The 22,962-nt window shown below is 39.8% G+C and overlaps 3 protein-coding genes and 1 non-coding gene across 8 annotated transcripts in view; 2 read left to right on the forward strand and 2 right to left on the reverse strand.

Moving 5' to 3' along the window:
- LOC142400729 (glypican-5-like) overlaps nt 1–1,035 on the reverse strand; it is a 52,639-nt gene extending 51,604 nt beyond the window's left edge. The window contains exon 1 of the mRNA XM_075485879.1: nt 754–1,035. Coding sequence (XP_075341994.1) covers nt 754–931 — 178 coding nt within the window. The 5' untranslated portion in view covers nt 932–1,035. The remainder of the gene's footprint in view (nt 1–753) is intronic.
- A 792-nt stretch (nt 1,036–1,827) lies between these two features.
- trnar-acg (transfer RNA arginine (anticodon ACG)) lies at nt 1,828–1,900 on the reverse strand. The gene has a single exon. It is a non-coding gene; the product is annotated as a tRNA-Arg (tRNA).
- A 489-nt stretch (nt 1,901–2,389) lies between these two features.
- On the forward strand, nt 2,390–8,181 carry nasp (nuclear autoantigenic sperm protein (histone-binding)). 4 transcript variants are annotated; one of them, XM_075485883.1, is made up of 15 exons: nt 2,390–2,902; nt 3,270–3,308; nt 3,382–3,501; nt 3,771–3,851; nt 4,600–4,706; nt 5,001–5,405; nt 5,628–5,680; nt 5,761–5,831; nt 5,992–6,065; nt 6,139–6,327; nt 6,513–6,685; nt 6,818–6,898; nt 6,995–7,069; nt 7,506–7,637; nt 7,973–8,181. In XM_075485883.1, exons 1-15 carry the CDS (start codon nt 2,865–2,867, stop codon nt 8,009–8,011), a joined length of 1,677 nt encoding a protein of 558 aa, XP_075341998.1. In that variant the 5' UTR covers nt 2,390–2,864; the 3' UTR covers nt 8,012–8,181. The 4 variants fall into 4 exon arrangements, with proteins under 4 accessions (XP_075341998.1, XP_075341997.1, XP_075341996.1 ...); XM_075485881.1 differs by lacking the exon at nt 5,001–5,405 and having other exon boundaries at nt 2,414–2,902; XM_075485880.1 differs by lacking the exon at nt 5,001–5,405 and having other exon boundaries at nt 2,415–2,902; nt 3,267–3,308.
- A 2,340-nt stretch (nt 8,182–10,521) lies between these two features.
- The window catches only part of lrrc7 (leucine rich repeat containing 7), a 139,335-nt gene continuing 126,894 nt past the window's right edge, over nt 10,522–22,962 (forward strand). The window contains exon 1 of one of the 2 annotated variants that reach the window (XM_075485888.1): nt 10,522–10,612. The gene's annotated coding sequence lies outside the window, so the exon portion shown is untranslated. Of the gene's footprint in view, nt 10,613–14,875; nt 15,098–22,962 lie in introns of those variants that run through there. The other variant, XM_075485887.1, reaches the window with a different exon arrangement.

Consider the following 22,962-nt stretch of genomic DNA (forward strand, 5'->3'; position numbering starts at 1 on the left):
AACATGACAAGGGCTTTTAAGTGATGTCGCTGCTCCCTCATAAAGATCACATTTCCCAACAGGGATGATCTCCAAGTCGACCGCTCAGAAGATAATGCCTCCCTGCACCAGTAAATAGTGAATGAAGACTCTCATAAACCAGAAAAAAAAAAAAATCAAATTGTGTTTTACATTTCGAACAGAGGATAATTAAAAACACCACAAGCCCGGTGTGCTTTTAACAGCTATATCTGAAACTTCCAGGTTATTTTGGTGACCGATTTCACCAGGAATATCCTTTCTCCCCCTTAGTGCCATTCAGGATTTGTCTATGCAGTGCGAGGATAATCCTCTCTTGGAAATTATCCCAATGTTTACAAAGCTACAGTGGTCTGTAACATGCAAATGCAACCAGTCCCATTAATGTTAAAATCATGAACGTTTTGAAGTCTGACTAATACATCTGTAGATAGCAGTGTAGAGTCAAATATAAGATAAATAATCGGTCAAATGTACTAAAATTAGGCTATAAAATAGCAGAATGGCTCTGTGCATTACATCAACACATCCAATTGCAGATTATAGCGATAGACACACACATAGACAAAGACATTTCTAAGTTATGAAACGGATCATTTCAAATGCAGCCTACTTCATGAAATATAGCTTGCTTAGTCACCTTCCACCTCTTTGTATTTTAACTGAACATTTTTAAAACGCTTATCTCCCATGGTATCAGGATAGTGTGTAACATTTCCAAAGGGACTGACTGACCTGTTCCTGGTCTTTCTGGCACCAGTTCCACGGGGCCTATTTGGCGCATCATGTAAGCTGTCTTCACCTCATGACAGCTGTCTGCATCGGCTGATCTACAACCAGCCTCCGGTAGAAAGATAAAACACAGCAAAATTACCCAAAACAAGTCCGCGTTTTGTAAGGCTGAGCGGAACATCGCAACATGTCAGTCGGACGATAGAGTCTGGACTGTTAAATATGAATTCCTGGAAGTCCCACCGTGCAGTGTGACTGAAAACTTCATCTGCAGCCAGAAAGTCTGTCTGGATCCCCACTGTCAGGCTCAGCGCCCTCCTCCCTCCTCTCAGACTCCCCCTCCCTAACTTTGCCTCAATTAGGCTACTTAATTAACACGTGCACTTGAAATTATTTCAAAATGTTTAATGCCTTTGCCGCCACTAAGCAGTTATGACTGCATCAAAAATAACATAAGGAACACAATAAGGGAAAACATGTCATTACATTTATTGGGAATGTATCAACATTACTCATAATTTACCAGGACACAGGGTGACACTCCGTGTTTGTTTTTCTATTGACGTTGCATAAGTTATCTCACAAAAAATAGCACGCAACGGATGCTTTGCAAATAACATAAGAGTCTATCTACTAAACCTAATCTATGATGAGAAGGAACAAAGTAGATTACTGCTGCCATCTGCTGGGCATCTTATAGGCTAATAAGCTAGGTAGCTGCTACCAGCAGAGAGCTCGCCTGTTGAAAATGAGACATATTTGTAATGGTTCAGGTGGTTTTAATTTCATATAGGTCTGATAAAAAAAAAAAAAAAAAAAGGAATCTGGTAATAGTTTCACAACAATGGTAAGTTTTTTTAGACGAACGATTGTCTAGTTGACAATTATTACCATTTCCTAAATAGAAAACGAAGAGAAAAAAGCGAATTTGGCTCTGCATTAGTTGGGCTTATTCAATTGGCCGCACCATCGCTTTATGTTTGCCCCTATTTTCTAAAGAGTTTGATGCCTATGTATTAAGAATAAAACATTCTTTTAGCACTATACGTTGTCTGTAGCGACTGTCATGAAAAAGAACGAGCTAGCCAGGAGTCGAACCTAGAATCTTCTGATCCGTAGTCAGACGCGTTATCCATTGCGCCACTAGCCCGATGAAATTAAACGTCAGAAATGTTGTTTTTATTCGTAAATATTTTGAAGCAGGTCTTTTAGTCGAAAATGTTGTTGAGGGTGAGGGGTTGGTTTTCTTGTTGACTGCCCATGACAACCTGTTTGAAAGCACGATTAATTTGTATATAGATGTGCATGTATGTATGTGTGTGTGTGGTGTGTGTGTTTTAATAGAGAGATAAAGATTCCTTAATTTTCGCATACAGTGGAATTGTAATGTCACAATGTTGCAGTGCATGTTGTGAAACGCTGTAATGGTTAAATTAAAAAATATACAAAACTGAGGTACAATTTGAAAATATCGTGCCCCATGTGAGGCTCGAACTCACGACCTTTAGATTATGAGACCGACGCGCTGCCTACTGCAAAAAAAAAAAAAACGAGGCCCCGGATGTAGTTGATGTAGTCATTGCTAAATGACCTAAACACAGCCGAGCGAAAGCAGGAATTATTATTGTTGGTGGTTGTTGGATAACGATCTGCCTTTGATGTCACTCGATATCGTATCAGGGTTAGTTTGTGTTTGATTTGTAAGTCGCTTTGGATAAAAGTTGTCTGCCAAATGCATAAACACAACCATAAACAATTTTCATAGTCTCTTTGTGTCAGAACATGTGACATTTTGTGTTTTATTTTGATCATCTTCTGTCTAATTATAGGCATACACATCTTTTTCTTGTGATCCTATTTAATTTCGTTTTTGGTGATACATACTTTGTGATGCAAATTGGGATCACTTTTTCCCATTGGGAAAACGCACCATGATAAATGCTACGGTCCCTTTAACGCCAATCTCCCGCGTTCCAACTTAAGCGGAAGTAGAAAGATCCTTTTCTCTATTTAAGCGCGCCAACAAAGACTATTCAAGGAGGTCTGTTGGTACATCGTTCTCTGCAGAGCAGACTGCTGGTTTTTTGGTGTCTTTCTACTGTCTTTCTGTTAAAATGCCAGAAGAAACGTCCACCGCGTCGAGCTCTGGGAGGTAAGAACCGCTTGAAATGTTTCACTTTGGTCACAACGGCGCACACAGGGACAGCGCGGTTAGCAAGCTTTGAGCAAGATAACACGGCTAACCTAGCACTGTAACGGTTAGTGGCGGAAATATTGATCATTCAAAGTAACCAAAGGCACACACTATAAAATAAACGAATGATTAGTGATAATTACTGGTGGCTGCAAGCGTGATCGCGAGTATTATCCCCACCTGTAAGCTTGCTAGCTAACAACCACCATAAGCTAACAATAACAAGGCGTTACCCACATTTTCAAGCATTGCTTTGAACTCGTGTAGTCGGCAGTGAAAGTTTGGTGTCTTGTATTGATATTGACTTGAGTTTAAACTTTAGCAGTGCGGAGGAGAAGCCGTGCTCGTCAGCTGCAGCAGAGAGGTGAGTATCCAAGACTCTTTCTGCATAAACTTCCTCCGCTTCAAAACCAAAACTTTGCATTTGCCTTTTTAAGTTGCAGCTCAGCTGACGTCATGGAGGAGGCAAAGAAACTGATTGGCACAGGGAAAAGACACCTAGTGATGGGGGATGTTGTTTCTGCTGTCGGTGTCTTCCAGGACGCCTGTGGCATGCTGTGAGTGTGTAGGAATCTGTCAGTGAAAGTCATTGATAGATTCAGAAAACTTGTGAAATCGCTGCTGGAGAAATGTAGGCTTTTTATTTGTCTTGTCAGGTCTCAGTGTTGGTTATATACATGAAAGCTGAAACTTGTTCTACTCGATTCTTTCTTAAATTTGTGGTTTTAACTTATCTGACACAGCATTAGGAATGTGATTTATGTATTTCATCATTTTATTCTTTCACCTTGACTTTCACTCAACAGTTGCGTTGTCTTTTTGCCAGAGCCACAAAGTATGGGGACACTGCAGATGAATGTGGCGAGGCCTTCTTCTTATGCGGGAAGTCCCTACTGGAGCTTGCCAGGTTTGTAAGCAGATTAAACATGTTTACTTGCTGGTATTAAGGAGACCTCTATTGAGGAGTATTTTCAAACCATTTGGAAATTGTAACTGCAAGCTTTGTTGCAGATTGCAAGTATGCTCATCTTTGTTACAATTGTTTAGTTTCACTCAGCAGTAGTCAACAAGACTTGGTGTGCACATGTTTCAAGTTGTGATAACCAACCAGGGTGGAGTCCATTCTGGGTCCATCTGTGTGTAGCACATTTCTCATATATTGTAGACTTTTTTTTTTTTTTTTTTTTCCTCAATACAGCCCTAAACTTCAGTGCTGAGCAAAGCAAAGATGTACTCCTTCTGACAGAAATGGCTCATGCAGTTGATGGTATAAAAAATGTGCTTCAATATTTGCAAGAAAAGTTGCTTTCAGACTCCAAACTTAAAATAAGTGCTCATAAACTGCACAAAAAACAACTATGCAGGGATGGAGCTTGTTGGCCAGCTGCCTTTTGAAGGCTTTACTTTAAAAGTTCTTTCTAGAATCTGAGGTGTAAGTTTCAAATGGAGCTCTAAACATTTTCAGTAAAAGCCCCATTTCATTGAATGGAAAACTTAAAATGTTATTTTGCATCGCAATATTCAACTTATCATTATACAAAGATGAGGTACTGACAGGGGACCTTTGAACTCGGAGTAGTAATAACTTGACTTTGTCCCCTCTTTTATAAATGTATTTTGTGTATATATAGAATCTGACCTTTTGTCTTTTTAAGGATGGAGAATAGTGTCCTTGGTAATGCCCTGGAGGGAGTCCCAGAAGAGTCTGAGGAAGAGGAGCAGCCAAGCAACCCAAATATTGAGAGTGCAAACAACCTTGACGGTCAGTACAAAAAGTGCTTTAGGTTTTTGGATTGTTGCCTGATTTGAGTGTGTGGGTTTGTTCTTTTTTCTAATTCGAAAATAAGAATTGCAATTGGTTGCCTTCATTTGGAGGTTAGGTCAACAGTTTTATTTGTATCTAAAATGTGCAGTTTTGTTAATTTCATACATCCATCAGTTAAAATGATACAGTAGCTGTAAAGGCAGAACTAAAGAAATGAATAGTTAGCTGCTGTAATCAAACTTACATTAACATATTTTAACTAGACTATTAAGAAATGTTTTCTGTGGGTAGAGAAAACTAGAGATGAGCTGCGTAAGCAGGTGTATGATGCCATGGCAGAAGAGGAAAAGACTGAGGATGGTGACGCAAAGCTGCAGTCTAAAGATGTTGCAAGTGACACAGAGGTGAAAAGGGAAAATGCTGAGGTAAAAGCACCAGTTGAGCTTCATGTTGATGGATCAGAGGAACCTTCAAAGTTCCCTGTGGATGGGGAGGAGAAGAGTTCAGTACAGGAAGATGAAGTGGAAGGAGCTGAAAAGGGCCGAGGTGCTTCTGCGGAAGATTTGCATGGAAAATCCCCTGGAAAAGAAACTGTCAAAGAAGAAAAGGCTGAGGAAGTGAAGACTGAGGAGCCAGGTGAAAGAAATGATGAGGAATCCAATCCAGAGGCTGAACAGGAAAAAGATGACACGGAGGGTAGTAGATCTTTGAATGGAGCACTGTTGGTGGGGACAGGTTGCACAAATGCTGCATTTCTTGAGCACTCCATATGTAACTAAAGATGGTGGAATAAATATTGGTGTTGGTGTAAAGTGCACTTCTGGGAACACTTGGGTTTGTTTTATTTATGACTTTCCCTCTTGAGCAATTTTCTTCATATAAAGAATATTCTGCCATTTAAGTTTATCTCTATTTCAGACGACGATGATGACGACGATGATGAGGATGAAGAGGGAAATGGACAAGATAAGGTAAACTCTTATATATGCAAGTCTGCACTGACTACAACTGAAGGTGTTGTGTGTTTAAAGCAGTTTTCTACATCTTTCAGGAAGAAGAGGAAGTTGGGAATCTACAGTTGGCCTGGGAAATGCTGGAAGTTGCCAAAGTCATCTATAAAAGGTACAGCCAATAATGTAACATTCAACAGTCAGTTGACAAAACTGGGTAGATGTACATTTCTCAAAGCTTGTTGGTGCTGCTGATCTGGCCAAGACTCATTTTGTGAAAATTTAAGGTTGGTTTCTAAATGTGTTTTTTTTTTTTTTTGTAATCCCTGCAGACAAGAAGGCAAAGAAGACCAGCTAATGGCAGCCCAGGCATATCTCAGACTTGGAGAAGTTAGTGCTGAATCGGGTAAGCTGCACTCAAGATCAAGAGTCAACTTATCTGTCTTCAGTGTCCAACTCTGACTATGGTGCATCCCCAGGTAACTATCCTCAGGCTCTAGATGACTTCCAGGAGTGTCTTGCCCTGCAGCTCAAGCACTTGCCGCCTCACAATCGTCTGCTTGCTGAGACCCATTACCACGTTGCTACAACACTTTGCTACATGGACCAGTACAGCCAAGCCATCCAGCATTACAACAGCTCCATAAAAGTCATTGAGGCTCGTCTGGGTAAGACTCTGCCCCTGCCCCCCCCAGACTGGTGCTTTCAGAACTCTGCACAGCACGTAACTATACAATAATCTGTAATTGTTGGTCGCTTCTCCCTTTTTATAAAAACAATCAAATAAAACTCAATGGAAAAAGTGTTAAACTCTAAACTCAGCCATTTATGCAATTCTTCATTTGGTCTCTAGCTATGCTGCAGGAGATTATAGATGCTGTAGAAGGAGATGATGGTGCAGCAGAGGAGGAAAATGAGCTGGAAGAGCTAAGGCTGCTTCTGCCTGACATCAGGGAAAAAGTGGAGGATGCCAAGGAAAGCCAGAGAACAGCCAGTGCTGCCTCACAGGCCATCCAGCAAACGCTTGTAAGCACACCTGATGCAATCGCCTTGGCTGGAAGTCTTATAAACATGGAATGCCAGCTTCCATACTCCAGAATTCCACCAGGAGGAAGATAAATCAAACTTTCTTTCGGGTAACAAATGAATCTCTTGCAGGGTGGTGCCTCCACTTCGACATTCCCTTGTGAAAATGGTGGACCTTCATCATCAACGGCAGCATTTGGAGCAACCACTCAGGTAAGGGCGTAACTTGAACATGGTGCTTGAAATACTTTACAACCAAAAAGCCTAAAGCAGTCTTGTGTATATAACAAGTATACTTGTATATTTCAGATTCCAGTTAAAACGTGCGAGAGTGCATCGTCTTCCAAAGCAGTGTCCGACATCTCTCACCTGGTCAGGAAAAAGGTGAGGCCCACAAATCTGTTTTGTCAATTACCATTTTCTTCATGGGGCCAAAGCCGATCCTTTAAATGCGTAAGCTATGATCATTAAATGTGAAGGCCTTACAGAGACCTGTTGTCTCTACGCTGAAACTGGCCATGAGGTCGGTGCTTTTACCTACTGTGGTTGAAGGAAGTTGTGGCTTTGCTAATCGGTGTTTAGCTTGTTTGTGGCTTTTGGAAGTCGTGCAGTGATTGAAGTGACTTGTTGAACTTGTTTTGGTGACTGAGGCAGGATTGAGTTCTACAAAACAAGCTTTGATTATGGTCCGACTTGTGAGCGTGATCTTGATATATTTGGTTGCTTCCTTCATATCAAACTGGAAGCTTAACATTGTATTTAGTTGTGTAAAAGCCTTCAGTCATTATTGCTCCCGTGTTCCCTGGTCTTGTTTCTACAGAGGAAACCAGAAGAGGGGAGCCCAGTAAAGGACACAGATGCTAAACAAGCGAAACAGGAAGCTTCAGTAAATGGCAGCGGTGACTCTAGTGCCAGCAACAGCAATGAAGTCCAGGAAGGAAAATCACAGGAGGCGAGTGATAGGCCTGTTTATTTCTAGCTGATTTATTCAGACACTGAAATTGTGCTCAAATTTAGATGGGCAGGATGGATAGAAAGAATAAATACTTGCATGAGGATTCTGGTCTTGCCTTTAATCTGAGGCCATATTTCAGTAGTTGCACACGATGGGGCAAACTCTACTTGAACAGATCCTCAAACTTTTAACACATTTGATTTGAAATCTTGTTTAACTTGCGCTCCAGACAAGGTGTTATCGAAATGTTTGCGTACATGGTTTAATTTGAGCATTTACTAGTTTAATGGACCTCGTGATTAACTTTTTGGGTTTTCTTTATTTTTCTCCAGCCTGCCACCCCGTCAGCCTCTGTGGAGTCCTCATCGTGACTGGCTTAATCTCTTTCCTGATTTCTGAAACCAGCACAGCATGCCTGTCCAGTCCCTTGCCATCATTCAGTTTTCTTTCTGTAAATAAGACCCATTTTCACAGATTTGTCTGTCAGGTTTTGTATACTTGTAGTAAAAAAAAAAATACAATAAAGAATTTGCAAATGTAAGTTTCTAATATTTTTTTATTTTAGGAGACTGTTTTGAACGGTGCAAAATGATGCCTGCAGTTCAAAGTGACTCTCACTGCCTCATATTAGATTTGGTATTTGCTGTTGACACCAGAACATTTTTAGCAATGAGTTATGTTAACACCAGACAATACTGTAGGCTTGTCTTGGTGCCATACTGGGCTTCATCTGTCCTCTTACATATTCAACTGCCCCAAATGAAATGTTTTACTTTTCAAAAAGTAATTTATACCCAACTAAAGCGATATTTTCCATCAGGCATTTGTACATTTAAGTTGCAGCGTGCTTTGTTGGTGAGTAATGGGTCGTCCGTCATTGAAGGACGGTATGTAGAGCAGGAAGATACTTGTATTATAGGTCAAGGTTGAAAAGTACCACAGTTGAACTTTTATAATGGATTATAGTTGAGGGTGAAGTTAAATTCACTTGAGCAATTGTACACACCCTATTTTATTTATTCTGATGTATTCCAGTACTGTTTAGGCAGTGCACATCAGCCATAGTTGCACCTTGTGCAGAACACTTTAAAAAGCCTTGTAAACCCAGCAGTCTATAACCTTGCTTCAGTATATTGCCCGAGTTGCCTCAGTCTTTAAACCAAAATATGTGAACTTCAAGTTGACTAACTGCAACTGTTTGTCAGCATTTTGGCATCTCTGGTGTATGAAGTGGAGCTGGGCATCGCTGACAGTCTAACAGGCTGTTCACTGGCACCCTCCTGTGGCCACCAGAGAGCTGTGGGTGAGGAATGAATACAGATGTTGGCTCAGATATGGGAATGTTCATATCAGCAAAATGACAAACTTTCTAATTATCCCCTGCAGTCATAAATGTTGTATCTTTAAATGAAACTTGAGTGATATTTTGAAGAATCCCAGGCTAATATATTTGCTGCCTCTTTCAAAACCCAGTGTAGCAACTATCTGTACAGATAAAATTCAGTTCAATCCCTGGACTCGAGGCATGAATTATTCCAGTTGGCACAAGATTACAACTAACTTGCACATTTTAGGGTTGTAACTGTAATGGTTTGCACACTTTTAGACGTTTTACTGATCAGAGTTGGAGTCGCAGAAGCCCCAGTGCCCCACCTTGCAGTCCTTTTGGTTCTTTTTGCCTGTCGCTCTATCCCCAGAGAGGGAGAATAAGAGCTGGTTCTGCACAGGTCAACATTTAAAGTAAATCTGACTTCTTATTTCTAAAGAGTAGATATATACTGCATATGTCATCTTTGTGATAGGTCTTGTGGAGTGTGTTCTATCAGTTGGGTTCAAGGTTTATTTTTTATTGAAGCTGAATTAATAAGTTCCCTCAACACCATGAGGAGGAACAGATGTTTTGAAAAAAATCTAAAGTCAACAAATAGTGTCCCTACTGACAGGAAGACATTGTTTCCAGGGGTGAGGATTCTGGGGGGAAAGAAGGGATACTTGTGGCGTGGACAGGACGGGAGGGTAGCGAGTTAGATGGTTACATTTGCTAACCTTTAGATTGGAGAGCTGAAACCGCATGCAGCTCTTTCTGAGACTCATCCCCTTCCAGAACCAGAACAAAAAGAAGACACAATCAGCTCTGCACAGCTTCATATTTACTCTAACTAAAATAAAGGTAAGTTGATGCCATTGATGTACAGATAACATTTTCTATGTACTGTATGTTAACTGTTGATTGAAGCAATCAAAGGCTTGGACAGAGTCAAAAGGAGACATCTAAAACTATGCAGTACAGGGAACTTTCACATTACTGTTTAAAGGCTTTTTGTATGCATGAAAATACATTGTGTTATGTGCAAATACATTAGATTTAAACCAATGCAGAGTAATTAGTGGGTCATATAAGCATGACTTATTTTGGCTGTAATGTACCACAGAGAGAGGCGATTAAATATAAGCCTTTATTTTCTCTTTGGCCACCTCTTTTTCTCCTGCAGATTCTCCATTTGAAGAAGCTGTCGGTCGTTCTTAGCAGCTGAAGAGCAAATATGAGTAAAACTGCCCAGTAAATGCAGTCATGTACATCGGTGTTTAGTGTAAGCAAGTTCAAGGGCTTCCAGCCATTCACTCAGTCTAAACATGAGCTAGTTTATTGTCAACTGTTCTTTAGAAATATACTTGATTGTTAATTCTCCTTTCTTTTCCTTGTAACCCGTTTTTGATAAAAGTTTGATTTCATTACAGAGATCATGGTGGATGTTATGCTTGCCAAATGTCAGTATGGTGCCCCTGACTGCTGTGTGCTGTTCAACTATCAGATATACTGTGTTTCTCTTTTTATTCGCTGGATCTTGAGGGTTTCCTCCTTCACTCATTCGGTTCCTGCTCCCAAACCAGCTGCTCCCAGCATGGACTCGTCTGAGGAGGCTTCATGTCTGAACACAAGGGCAACAATGATGTAAATCAGGTTTGATGAGGTAATTTGTGCTCAATTTTTTACTTCTGGTTTGAATGAACAATATTAGTCATCATCTGTACTTTCCCCAGACACAACTCTCCATCCAATTCAGGTTGTTTTTCCTATTCAGTGTGTTTTAAGTTCTGAAACTGGTTACTGAAAAGAATTGTTGGACCAGACTCTAATAATCACAAACCAAGAGAGGAAGTGAGTTTATAGAGGGGAAAAAATCAAGCTGAGCAAAAATTGAGTACGACTTCACTGAGCACAGCTGTGTTGACAGGGTTGGAGAGAACAAGCCCTCATGTTTTCTTTTTTCACTCCGATTCTTAGTATTTCATTTTGACCTCGGCAGTTGGAACTCTGCCTGCAAGTTAGTCATATTGGCCACAATGGCTGGTTCAGACCCACCCGATTTACCCTCACATAACCACACTAATGAACATTAACATAAAAACAAACTGGAATTGAGATCATTCTGTGCTGAATCTTGTTTTTCCTCATTGCTACATTTTTTAAAATACATGACTCTTGAGATATGTTGGTGTATATGTATATATAATCTGGGTATATATAATCTGGGTGTATATAATCTGGGTAGACGGGGCTATGCAATGAAGGAATGTTGCCATGATACATCTTTTTATTCTCATGTGGATATGGCAGATCGGCGCATAAAGGTCCCCTCTCACACATTAAAAAAAAAGAAAAGAGCAAAGCAAAGCAGATCATCTAAATTAGATCATCTCGTGGCATTTATACTGTAAAGGCTTCCAGGCAGAATCCACCCAAAACATGGAAATTCAGTTTATGCTACCACAAATATACCTCAAAGACAAATCAGACGACATAATAGAAAACATAGCTTATCTAGTCTCTTGGAGAAAAACAATTGGAGCAGTGGTCATTGAACCCCTCATCTATGGCATTGGGGGGAGCATTTGAGTGGCTAGATGGCCAGTACTCCTTGAAATGAAATGAAAAGGGCAACTTACCTCTGCAGAATAGAAAGGTAGGGCCAAGGGGAGGAATTTGGATTGGGCAAAAATATAGAGTCGTACGTGCATGATATACAATACCTGTCTTAAACCACTTACTAATCCTTTAAAATGTACGATATTTTTGGAAAGCAAGAGGAACCTGTCTCAGTGCTCATTAAAAGTCCTGACAATTGTTCTAAAAATGATAAACTTCCTTTTAACTCTGTAAAGCTACACTAGAGAAGTTAGTGGACCTTAAAAACGACGTGCTTCTTACTTGTTTCAAAGTACACTGACTCACTAAATGCTCATTCCTGCCCTGAAGCGCTGAGACACCAAAGTTTACAGCTTTGGTTTCCAGCCCCGGACAAACACCACAGTTTTGCTTTACGGTTGCCTAACAATTTTGTGGGCATCTTTCTGGCCTCTTCAATAATGACAAAACAAAATCATGTATAAAGCTGTACATATGCAGGGGTCACACATACATTTGTCCCTTATGATATTGGTGTTACATCGAGTACACATGAGTGTGTATCAGGGCCAGTTGGTGCTCATGGAGCGTCGCCAGCTCTCTCATCTCCTCCAGTCGCTCGCTGTGACCCAGCTGATGCCTACTCGGCTTCAGAACATGCTTATAAACGGATTTGTTTATGCACCAACATCTCACACCAGAGGCAAACTAATTTATTTTGCTGTTGTCAAAATATACTGACATCTTGTGCCTGTGATGATATACATGACAAAAAAGAAAAAGGACTGACGGAGCAAAAATACTGTGGAGTGCTCCTCTGTGCTTCTTTTGGACCATTTTGGCAGATTGCCTTCAGTGGACCCCCCCAACTTACTGTGTTCATACATCATAGTACCAATATACTTTCTTCCCTGATGAGTTTTCATGAATTATTGTTTAAATCTTATACATTTTGGTAGCTGTGGGATCGTGGATGGAGTCTGTGGGGGCAATGGTTCAGTTTGGCCTCATCAGTGTAGAACCATCACCCGGGAAGATGACCGTTTTTTTTTTTTCTGCTTTTGGTGACTTTGGCTCATCGTTACATTTCTTGGCTCCACACATGCAAACACAAAAAGACATGTCAGCATCACAGCTTCTATCTATTCAGCTTAAATCTCACTTGCAGTTCAGCAAATATGACCGAAAGAGATCCAGCTCCAGCTTTGTAGAGCTGATGGAGCTGACGTTTAGTTTTGGAACAGGTAGTGACAAGAAACTCAGTTCCATCTTTTGTTTTTTTGTTGTTTTGTTAGACCATTAGAGGTGGATCTCAACAGGTCTGCAATAAATCAAAGGCTCTATATTTCCCACGTAAAAATAAAGATATACTTGTGTTTATTTATTTTTTTATAAAATAATTTGTGACAGATTACTAATGGAGGCACTCTATTCTTTATAAATTCACAATGTAACTATAATAATAATGCTGAGTGACATTTGTGTAGTTCATCCAGTACTTCAGTTTATGATGGGCTCTTTTTTTTCCTAATTCCGTACAGATATAAGTGATTTACCCATTTCTTGCTCATCACATCAGTTATTTTTAATTGTTTTCCAGAAATAAGGGTCAAGTTGGTGTCTACTGACTCATTTTCCCACACCAGATCAGGGGTTCTTGTCTGTTTCGGGTTCTCACTTTAAACTTTGCTCCCTTGAGTGGTTCCTTTCCTCGTTTCTAAATATTATCATTTCATTAACGTGAATACATGTCCCAAAGTGCTATCATATTAACATGCAAGTGAATTTGGAGATCTGGGAGCTTCTTGCATTAGGAAAATAGAAAATTACCTCTTTTTTTTGTATTCTCTACTCCATCTAGTCATAGTGAGCTACAGAGACACGACACACGTGCTTTTATTCTATCCATTTGAAGGTTTATGATGTGATTTTCTTTTATAATAATCTTCAGGGTGTCTGATGTTTCCTCACACTCAAGTGAGCTCTGCGAGAGGCTGACTACAGCTGTGCAATGGAAGTCTGTCTCTAGTGGAATAAACAGCATACATAAACTGGCATACATTTGAACACCAAGACATTCGTTGTCATTAGTTGACACTGAGGTATTTTACATCAGACTCTTGTATTTGTTGTATTTTTAGACTTGGTATGTACATGTGTGACTGGTTTTAGGAGATGGAAACTTCTGTTCCTAGAAGTCTGGTGGGGGCTATGAGACAGCTTCATGTAGGAGAATATGTTTGTGGTATCTAGAATGTTGGGGTAGTGTTTCAGTAATGTGGATTTTACTTTTAAGTTTTTTTTATTTTTTCAGTGCACATCACAATGTCAGAAAAAAAAAAAAATCCCCTCAGGCCTTCAAGATGATGAACTCTGCTATCTGACCTCTGTCTCAGCATTGTCATGTGTCCGTTGTGAATTCTGACCGTTGTTGTGTGCATTTGCACTCGGGCATGGAGTTTTTTGTCTAGCTTTCCTTTACAGTGACATATGCCGACATGTACAACAGTTTTCTTTTCTCTCATTCCAATGTATGTTTTGCATACTTCCCTTTTAACACAGCCTTGCATCTCTCTGTGCATATTCATGTGAGCGTGCAAAAAGAAACCCTTTGAAATACTGAAACATCCATGCCTTTTATATCATCTTTTTATTTAGAGTATTACCACATCAGAGCTCAGGTTGTACTAACTGTTTTTTTTAGAAAAGTTTGAATTTGCAAACTGTAGTTGTTTAAAGTGACTATACAACACCTAAAGATTTGATTTTTTTTATATACTTATTCACTGCTTTAACTTTAAGAGTTCCTGATGGAATGTAATTTCTGTAAATTCTTGACCCTTATATTTCAAGAATGCATTGACAATAACACTTAAGGCTGCTCTGAAACGGGAACAAGCTCCCTAATACAGGGACAGACTTCTTCTGATGCTGCTGAGAGCTGAAATATTTAACATCCATCCACACTTCTGACACACAGAGAAAGAGTGAGTTGAGGACTTGAACTCCTTTCTTTCTCCCACATTTCTCCTCCTGCTCTGCAACATATACTCATGCCAGTCTGTTGCTAAGCAACTGTAAAATAAAGCAGAAGTCAGAGTGAGAGGAGAGGAAGAGAGTTCACAAGTACTGCAATCCACTACTGTTTGTTTGGCTCTCTACACGATCCCACCACAGCTCTCAGTACCCATCTGTGGATCTGCGAGGACTTGTGACTTCTGGTTCTCCGTCAACCAACCAATCGGGGTTGGCTCTGAGGCGGGCTTAGCGGTTTCCTAGGCTACCTGTGTGATTGACATTCAGCCTCCTGCAGCGGAGCGCACGGCAGTGTATCACTGATGCTCCCGTTCGCCCCCGAGATACAGTGGAGAAATCTGGAAGAGAGGAGAGACGGAGAGAAAACACAAGAGCAAGTGGAATGCTAATTATTTAAAGTCCTTCGCTCTTTTCCTCCTGCTCTCTTTACTGGAGAGATGAAAGCTGGAGCGCAGGAAGAAGCCGACTGAAGGGAGAGGAAAGGAAAGATTCCTGAATAAGAGGGGATTTGTTGGTAAGAGAAGCCCCACATTACTTTTCTCTTGGCTGTCTTGGTTTTACTCGTCACCTGTCCTTGTCATCACTGTAGATTATTGGACAGCAAGTAAATGTGAGGTCTTTTGGCTGTACATTATATATTTTGTGTGTGGGTGAAGGAGAGAGACAGATTTTCTGCATGCTGCGTGGCTGAGGAGATTTGATGTTACTCTTTGAAACCTATCATATATGAAGTCTGTATCACAGAGTCAGTTATGCTTGTGCTTTAGCTGAGTCAAGAGCTGCTCCCCTATATGAGAATATAGGAGCCAGAGGGATTTAAATGAACTCTATCAGTCGGGATACAGTTACAGCTGAGGCAAGGATTTCTAGGCTTGTCTACTGTATCTGCATAAGAGGAGGAGTATTAATTACACAACACTTCATCTATACTCTACTTGTGTCAGGGCTGTGCGGCATCATGATGTCCTACTACTCCAGAAAAGCTTCATTGCTGTATGTTTGTCTTCTTTCTTAACCTAAAGAGGAATCGGTCCATCCATCTGTATGACTGTATATCTATGGGTCTGTTCACATTTGGTCCTAACATGCATCCCGGGTGATCCTAGCACAAGTAAAGAGTTAATCACTGGTTACTGGTGGAAAAAAAACAACTGCATGGCAATATGAAAGAGCAAAGGCTAAAACATCCATGGGGCTCATATTGGTCTATGTGGCTGGCATGTGCAGCCCCGACCCTCTGTGTCACCAGGACTGTTTAAAACCTCCATCAGTTTCCTCAGGTCAGGCAACAGCCAGCCCCTCTTTACCCTCAGGACTCGTCTCGGCACCATCAGGGACTTTCTGCTCTGCTGCTCTCACACCAAAAGTCCTCTCACCGACCACCTGAGGACACCTCAGATGCATTTATATCAGGTGTGACGACTTTCAGCAGCAGGCTTTTATTTATTTATTTGTTCACGCTTTCAATCATGTTGAAGGATTTGTTGTTGTTTTTTCATCTTCTCCTGGGCTTTGTGAGACTGGGGTTGGACTAGAGAGAAGGAAGCATTTCTAGTTTTTCCAGAATCTGATATTCTGACCTTAAATTCATATGCAAAAAGCTTTAAATAAGTGAGCTACTTTTTGCAACTTCTCACAGATGTTTTAATATTTAAAAAAATAAAACATGATCTGTTGCCCTTGGACATGCGACTCATCCTGAAGTTTTAAATGTCCTGGAAGTTTCGATAAATGTTTTTGACATTTGATTTTTAAGCCTATATACCACAGATGCGCCACATTCAACAGATCTGTCATGAATAAATTATCTGCCTTGTTTGTCCACCACAGAAAGGAGTAATTTAGCCATTTAGGTTTCTATAATTAAAAGCAAAGCCTAATTCAGATATACAGATGTGTTAATGAGTAAGGAGATTGTTGTATTTCTATTTAGACCTAACAGCTTTCAACAGTCAGTGGGGTCACATAGCACTGAAAGGATCGGATTATTGGCTAAATTACAGTTAGAATGAGTTGCTCCTTATCTTAGCAAGGGTAATTATCCTTGGATATATGGCGGTGAATGAATCTGATCAGAGGCACAAAGCATGTCATACTCCGATACGATAGGTGGCGCTGTACCCATTTCAACTATTGCTAATAGAGCCACTTCCGGGTGACCGCTTCAACAACAACAACAACAGACTCAGGCATTCGAGAAAATGTCGAATGAAGAGCAAGAGGAAGCTACGTCCCTACAAGCACGTTTAATTTTAATTTCAACCGAGTTATCTCGGGGTCTTAATCCAATTTCTTGTCAGATTAAGGTGTCTACATGCACTTAATAACTCAAGTCGGAAAGAAACAAACGACGCGATGGAGAATGCGCCGTTGTGCATCGCGTTTGTGCAATAAGCAGCTCATCACAAACGAAATGTAGAGGGACGTAGCTTCATCTTGCTCTTCGTTCGCCATTTTCTCGAATGCCTGAGTTTGTTGTTGTTGTTGTTGAAGCGATCAACCGGAAGTGGCTCTATTAGCAATAGTTGAAATGGGTACAGCGCCACCAATCATACCGGGGTATGACATGCTTTGTGCCTCTGATCAGATTCATTCACCGCCATATATCCAAGGATAATTACCCTTGCTCAAATAAGGAGCAACTCATTCTTATTGTAATTTAGCCAATAATCCGATCCTTTCAGTGCCATGTAACCCACTGACTGACTATTAGTACTTACCAGTGATAAAGGCAGAGTTGAAGTGTACTGAGATAATTCAGCTTTTGAATTGTTCCAATCCAAAATGTTGCATAAAAAAAATGAAAATCAAGATATCACCTCCTTCTGAATAGAGACATCTCTCTTCCAGCCATCTTGATGTTATCTGACTCATGCTGCTCAATAAACTCTGCTCCATCTTGTCAACAGACCAACATGGCAGCACAACAGATTTTCGAGTTTGTCGTGAACAACTTTTAGCAATACCATGTACAGTTTGGACTATGAAGCTGTTTTCTGTTCTGGCCTCGTCTTGCTTAAAAATCTTTTATCTTTGAGATTACAAGTTCGATATCAATATACATTATACGGAATTCAGATCCTCACTGCAGATACCTTGATCTAAGGAATAAATTTGTCAGCTAACAGCTTGGTTAGCGGCTCCAGGTTTCCTGTTTTCTATCCGTGAGAGTTGATCGAGTATTCCATAGATTTACAGTATCTACAGTTGGAGGTGTTTGGGTCTCAGGAGCTGCTGCCTGTCCGCCTGCCTGCGTAGGTGGAAATATCTTCACAGCTCTGTCTGCAGATATAAAGCTATGGGATTTGTTTCTGCTTCATTAGGCTCTATGCTCAGCAGTGCAGGGAAGAAGACAAGAAGAGAAAGGGGAGATGAGACAGGCCAGAAGCTAGATTTGAGCCCACATCATCACAAGTACACAGTATTCACCTCAGCCCACGGATTTTCTGGGATGCCCCACAGCTGAGAAATGCAGTATCATCAGTAATCCTACGATTACACTTTGAGTCCTGTTGAACCCCAGAATATCTCCTGACTAGGGCTGAGGGGTTGGCTGAGGGGTTGGCTGGAATCAGTCAGGTTTTAGAAATCACAAGATGACAAAGTGTATGTGGCAGGGTGTAAACAGAAGGTTTTAAATGCTTTTTATCATTGACATATAATGAAACAACTTCGATTCAAGAAAAAAATATTACTTTTATTAACAGACATTGTAATAATGGTCCATTGATTTTGTTTACTTCAACAATGCATCATAAAATTGGGTAGGAAGATGCCATGATACACTCACAAGTGAAAGCTTGTCCATGCGTGCAGGGCTATCTTGCTGATAGGTAGAGGATCAATGCAAATGTCTTCTCTGCTCATTTTTAAGCTAAAGACAGAAGATGAATTGTTAAAAAGTAGATGCTGCTTGTTGAAGCAGGTGGCGTATTCCCCTGCCTCCACTTTGTCCAGCAATGACATTTCAGCGAAGTAATTTCTTTCTTGCAGATATGTTTCTTGCCATGTTGGGAATTAAACTTTGACATTCTCTTTTAGTTTTCTTCTTTTTATGTCTCCCCTGTAAAATATCTTGCCAACTCCTAAATGCATTCCTATGCTCACCTGCTATTTGCTACAATTTATCAGTCTGCACTTTGCAGCTCAACATGAATTATGCATTGGGTGTTCTCTGGGTGAAATTCCAGCTTGATGCTGGACAACTAACTAGATGGAAATGGGGAGACTCATTTTAAAGCTGTTGAGGGAAGAGGCAGGATCGGATCATAAATGTTTGTAGCTTTTTCACAACAAGCAACTACCTTCACAATGGGTTCATGTTAGTGGTCATCTCTCTGTGATTTAGTCCAGATTCATTATCAGAACAAAATACAGACCAATGTCGGTTTTCTTTTTCATATAGCATCTATCTATCATTCAGTCCTACAGTCAGGATGAGCCCCTGATCAAATTTTAGCCAATTTATTCAAACACAAGGAGAGGAACCATGAGCAGTGACACTAACTTTGAGGCCAAATATCATGAATATTTGGGACCTTTGCAGAGTCCAAAATATCAAATGAACATATATGAACTCCATACTTATAATTAAGTTTGGCTTATGTTGAAAGATGAATAGATAATTTATAAAACCTGGGCAGCACAGTGGTGCAGTGGTTAACAGCAAGACTCTTTTAACCTCATTAGGAACCTTTTTGTGTGGAAGTTCTATATTCTCCATGTTTCTCTAGGTTATCCACTTTCCTCCACAGGCATATATGTTCAGCTGAATGGTGATTCCAACAAATAGTCTGTTTCTCTGTGTTAGACTTGTGATAAAACGTGAAACGAGTTCAGGGTGTATCTCACCTGTCATCCAAAGTCAGCTGGGATTGGCACCACAATAAAGTAAACGTAGAAAACGGACCTTGTGCACAAATATATGTATCCAAAAATCCCCTGGGCATGAATTAGTTTGGTATTTGGTCATTCGGAAGAAGTGAAACTTCAAAAACAAATTAATTGTATGTAATAAAGTTTCAGGGTTTTAAAAAAAACTAAAACATTTTCATAAAACATTTAATATTTTTGAGTGAAAATTGAGAAATAAAATTGCATTTACTCACTTAAATTATTGTTACTTCTCTGGGGTTGGGAACTTGTCACTTATACTAAATGGCTAATGGACTGCACTTATTTATTCACACACACACTCATAGCACACTTCTCAGTTTATGCAGTTCTGCAGGTAATGCAGTGCTTTTCCTGCATCATACACACATTCACACATTGATAAACATGTGAGAGGCAAAGTGGGGTTCAGTGCGTTGGCCAAAGACATGTGGACTGGGGAAGCCAGGGATCAGACCACTGACCTTCAGATGAATAGCTAACCGCTCCTCCTCCTTCTGAGTCTCAGTAGGAAAACGTAACCGGAATCCCCTTGAAGTCAGATTTCTGACTCTTCAGTAACTGACACCTCACCAAAATCCAACCTGGCTGCACAGCTCATGAACAGAAAAAAGAAAATAGTAGTAGTTGATTTAAGAAACTGTTTTATTACCGACTGGTCCCTCACGTAACTCATGACTCATCTGATTGGTTGAAGTTTGCTTGTGACTTTGATTGTAAGATGCTTCATTCAGTCAACTTTGAAGTATTTTTTGAAGGTGCCTGCTATTTTCCAAACGGTTTCTACAGAGGACTTCCAATGTGAGAAACAACTATTTGGTGCATAAGGCAAATGGTGCATACGGTTAACTTGTGCTATACAGAAGCAGAGATTTATAACTTGGCAGATCATTGTGTCTGGTTTAAATTCTGAGTCCAGAAACCGTTTTCAGTCAAGATGCAGTTTGTTAACCTTGATGTGAGAGACACACCCCCCCGGATGAATTACAGTTGCATAATTTCTCTCTGTCTTCTCCCATCCCCATAAACTCAGAGGAACTGTCTGACAAGATGTATATCTCCTTTCTTTCTTTATGATTTAAATGACAGTGAATATCCGAGTACTATCATTTGTTTATGATGAGAGAGAAAGTCCAAATCCCCGTTGGGATTGGTTGTGATGCAAGACCTACTTTTAGAATGATGCCTGCATTTATCTTTAATTTGTTTCAGCATTTATCTTGCTATGGTTTAGGTAACTGCAGTGTATGATTTAAATACGCTTCCAAAAAATGTACACTTAAAGCAAGAGGCCTTTTTCAAGTGCCAATCACACAATCATTACTGCTGCATCAGACTCGCAGCTACAACCACAAGTCTATAAATATCTATTTGATCTATATTTTAATCTTCCGCTGCCACCAGCACTTTGTCCCTCTAAGGTCACAACTGAATGAATATAATTCAAAATTTAAAGCGATATACATTAGGATACAAGCCTTTTAACAACCATTAAAACAATCCAGGTCTACCAATTTGAGAATGAGTAGAATATGCATTTTTCTGCTACTCTTGTGTTTCACAGATAAATTGTTCTTGTCACATATTCATATATCTTTACTGGGTTAAAATGGAAGAGCTGTACATTATTTACATGTTGCCATGGTGAATCTCAGCATTAGAGCATCCTATCTTGTTTTCAGTCATACAGTCATACAGTCACACAGCGCTGTGAGATTAACCTTCAACATGCTACCAACACATGAACGTGTCAAGAGATGTCCCCAAATATATCTGTTGCCTAGCTACATTTGCTTGTTTAACATCCTAGTGAAGCCTCAGCAAGTTCAAGTTATGCCACAGGCATAAAGATGAGTGTTGATATGACTGTAATCTGTGTCAAGAACATCAGAGGGCAGTTTCTAATGTTTTGATACTTAGCTCAGAGAACTTAATTTCCCTTTTTACCCGAGGAGAATGTTTTCTTATTGTTACATTCTGCAGTTCTTTGTTTGATATTGACATATTTATTTATTTATTCATTTGATTATTTATTTACTTAGTTACTTATTTATTTATGTATATGTTTTTCAGCTGATTTGCCTGGTGGGTAAGGTTGTGTCACAACCTCACTCCTGATTATAAATACGAGATAAATCCTTGAATGTCGCTATTATCAGTATCACTACTCTGGTGACATAATGATTTCAACTTTCCAGCTCTCTGTTTTGTTGCTACAGTTAAACTACTACATAAATGACTAAATTAATTAAACATGATTAATTAAAGACTGTCAGCAGCTGATATCATATCACACAAGTTTAAATGTAGCTTAGCTTCCTCAGTTTGAAGTGTAAACATGGCATGATTCTTTAAAGAAACAAAAAACATCTTCCCCCTCTTTCTTGGAGAATTGTGAGGTTGAAGATTTCTGATAAGGTTTTATACAAATTGAAAGCTGAGATCAGAGAGTAGTTGTTTTTAAGGAAGAGGGATAGGATTCGGGTACAATTTGGTTCATAACAATTTGATTAACCCTCTATTCATTACACAATACCACAATGTTTTTTCATTGATTAGACCTCTTTACATGACTGTGTAAGTAAAGAGTTTCAGAGCAGATTTATTGCCAATAAGACAGAAATATGTTTTGTTGTTTATATTTAAATCACAATAATGGTGATGCAGCATTCAAAAGGGCTTATTCACCATAGGCATTTTGACACATCACTGTCAGAAAAAACTAATTTAATATAATCAAAGTAATGCATGCACTGAGCAGCTGGCATTTCAGGGTCACTGTCACACATCAAAAATGGCTCTGTCATTTGAAAGTTCTTCACTTACTGTTAGAGCTCATTAGAGCGGACATATTTGTGTCCTTTATTCACTTTGTGTAGATTGGTGCCTGACGTCTGTAAACATCAAGCTACATCGCATGTCATACAGAGAAACAGATTCTCTGTATACCAATCAACCTTAAGTCCTGATCAACATAAACAGTACAGACATTAAGGTCCGGTATCAGAAAGACGCATGCACGTGTATGCCTGTCCCTACATACTGGATAGTTGCATCATTCTCAGTAGGATTATGAAACAGTGAGAAATGAGTAGAGAAGGGGGGGAAACAGACAAAGGAGTAGGAGGACTAAAAGGGACTGATGAGCTGGACAAAGCTTGTCAGGTTTATGCAAAAAAAAAAAAAAAAAAAATGTTGAATTCTTCTGTCACAAAAATGTCTCTAAAATAATAACACATCTTAAAGGACTTGACTCATTCAAATGACAAGCTTTCAGCTTTTTCCATTATTGAACAACATGTGAGCACACTAATCTGTGATCAAGAAATAACAGTTCATAATCGATGTGTCTGACTGCAGCTTCAGACAACCAGCATCTGTCAGATCACGTGTTATCATTCTGTATCAGTGCAATCATCGGAGTGAAAATCACTGCATTTGTGTTCAGCACTGGGCTTTCAGACACAATTACAAAAATCCAATCTT

This window comes from Odontesthes bonariensis, chromosome 15 (assembly GCF_027942865.1).
Source record: "Odontesthes bonariensis isolate fOdoBon6 chromosome 15, fOdoBon6.hap1, whole genome shotgun sequence".
NCBI lineage: Eukaryota > Metazoa > Chordata > Actinopteri > Atheriniformes > Atherinopsidae > Odontesthes > Odontesthes bonariensis.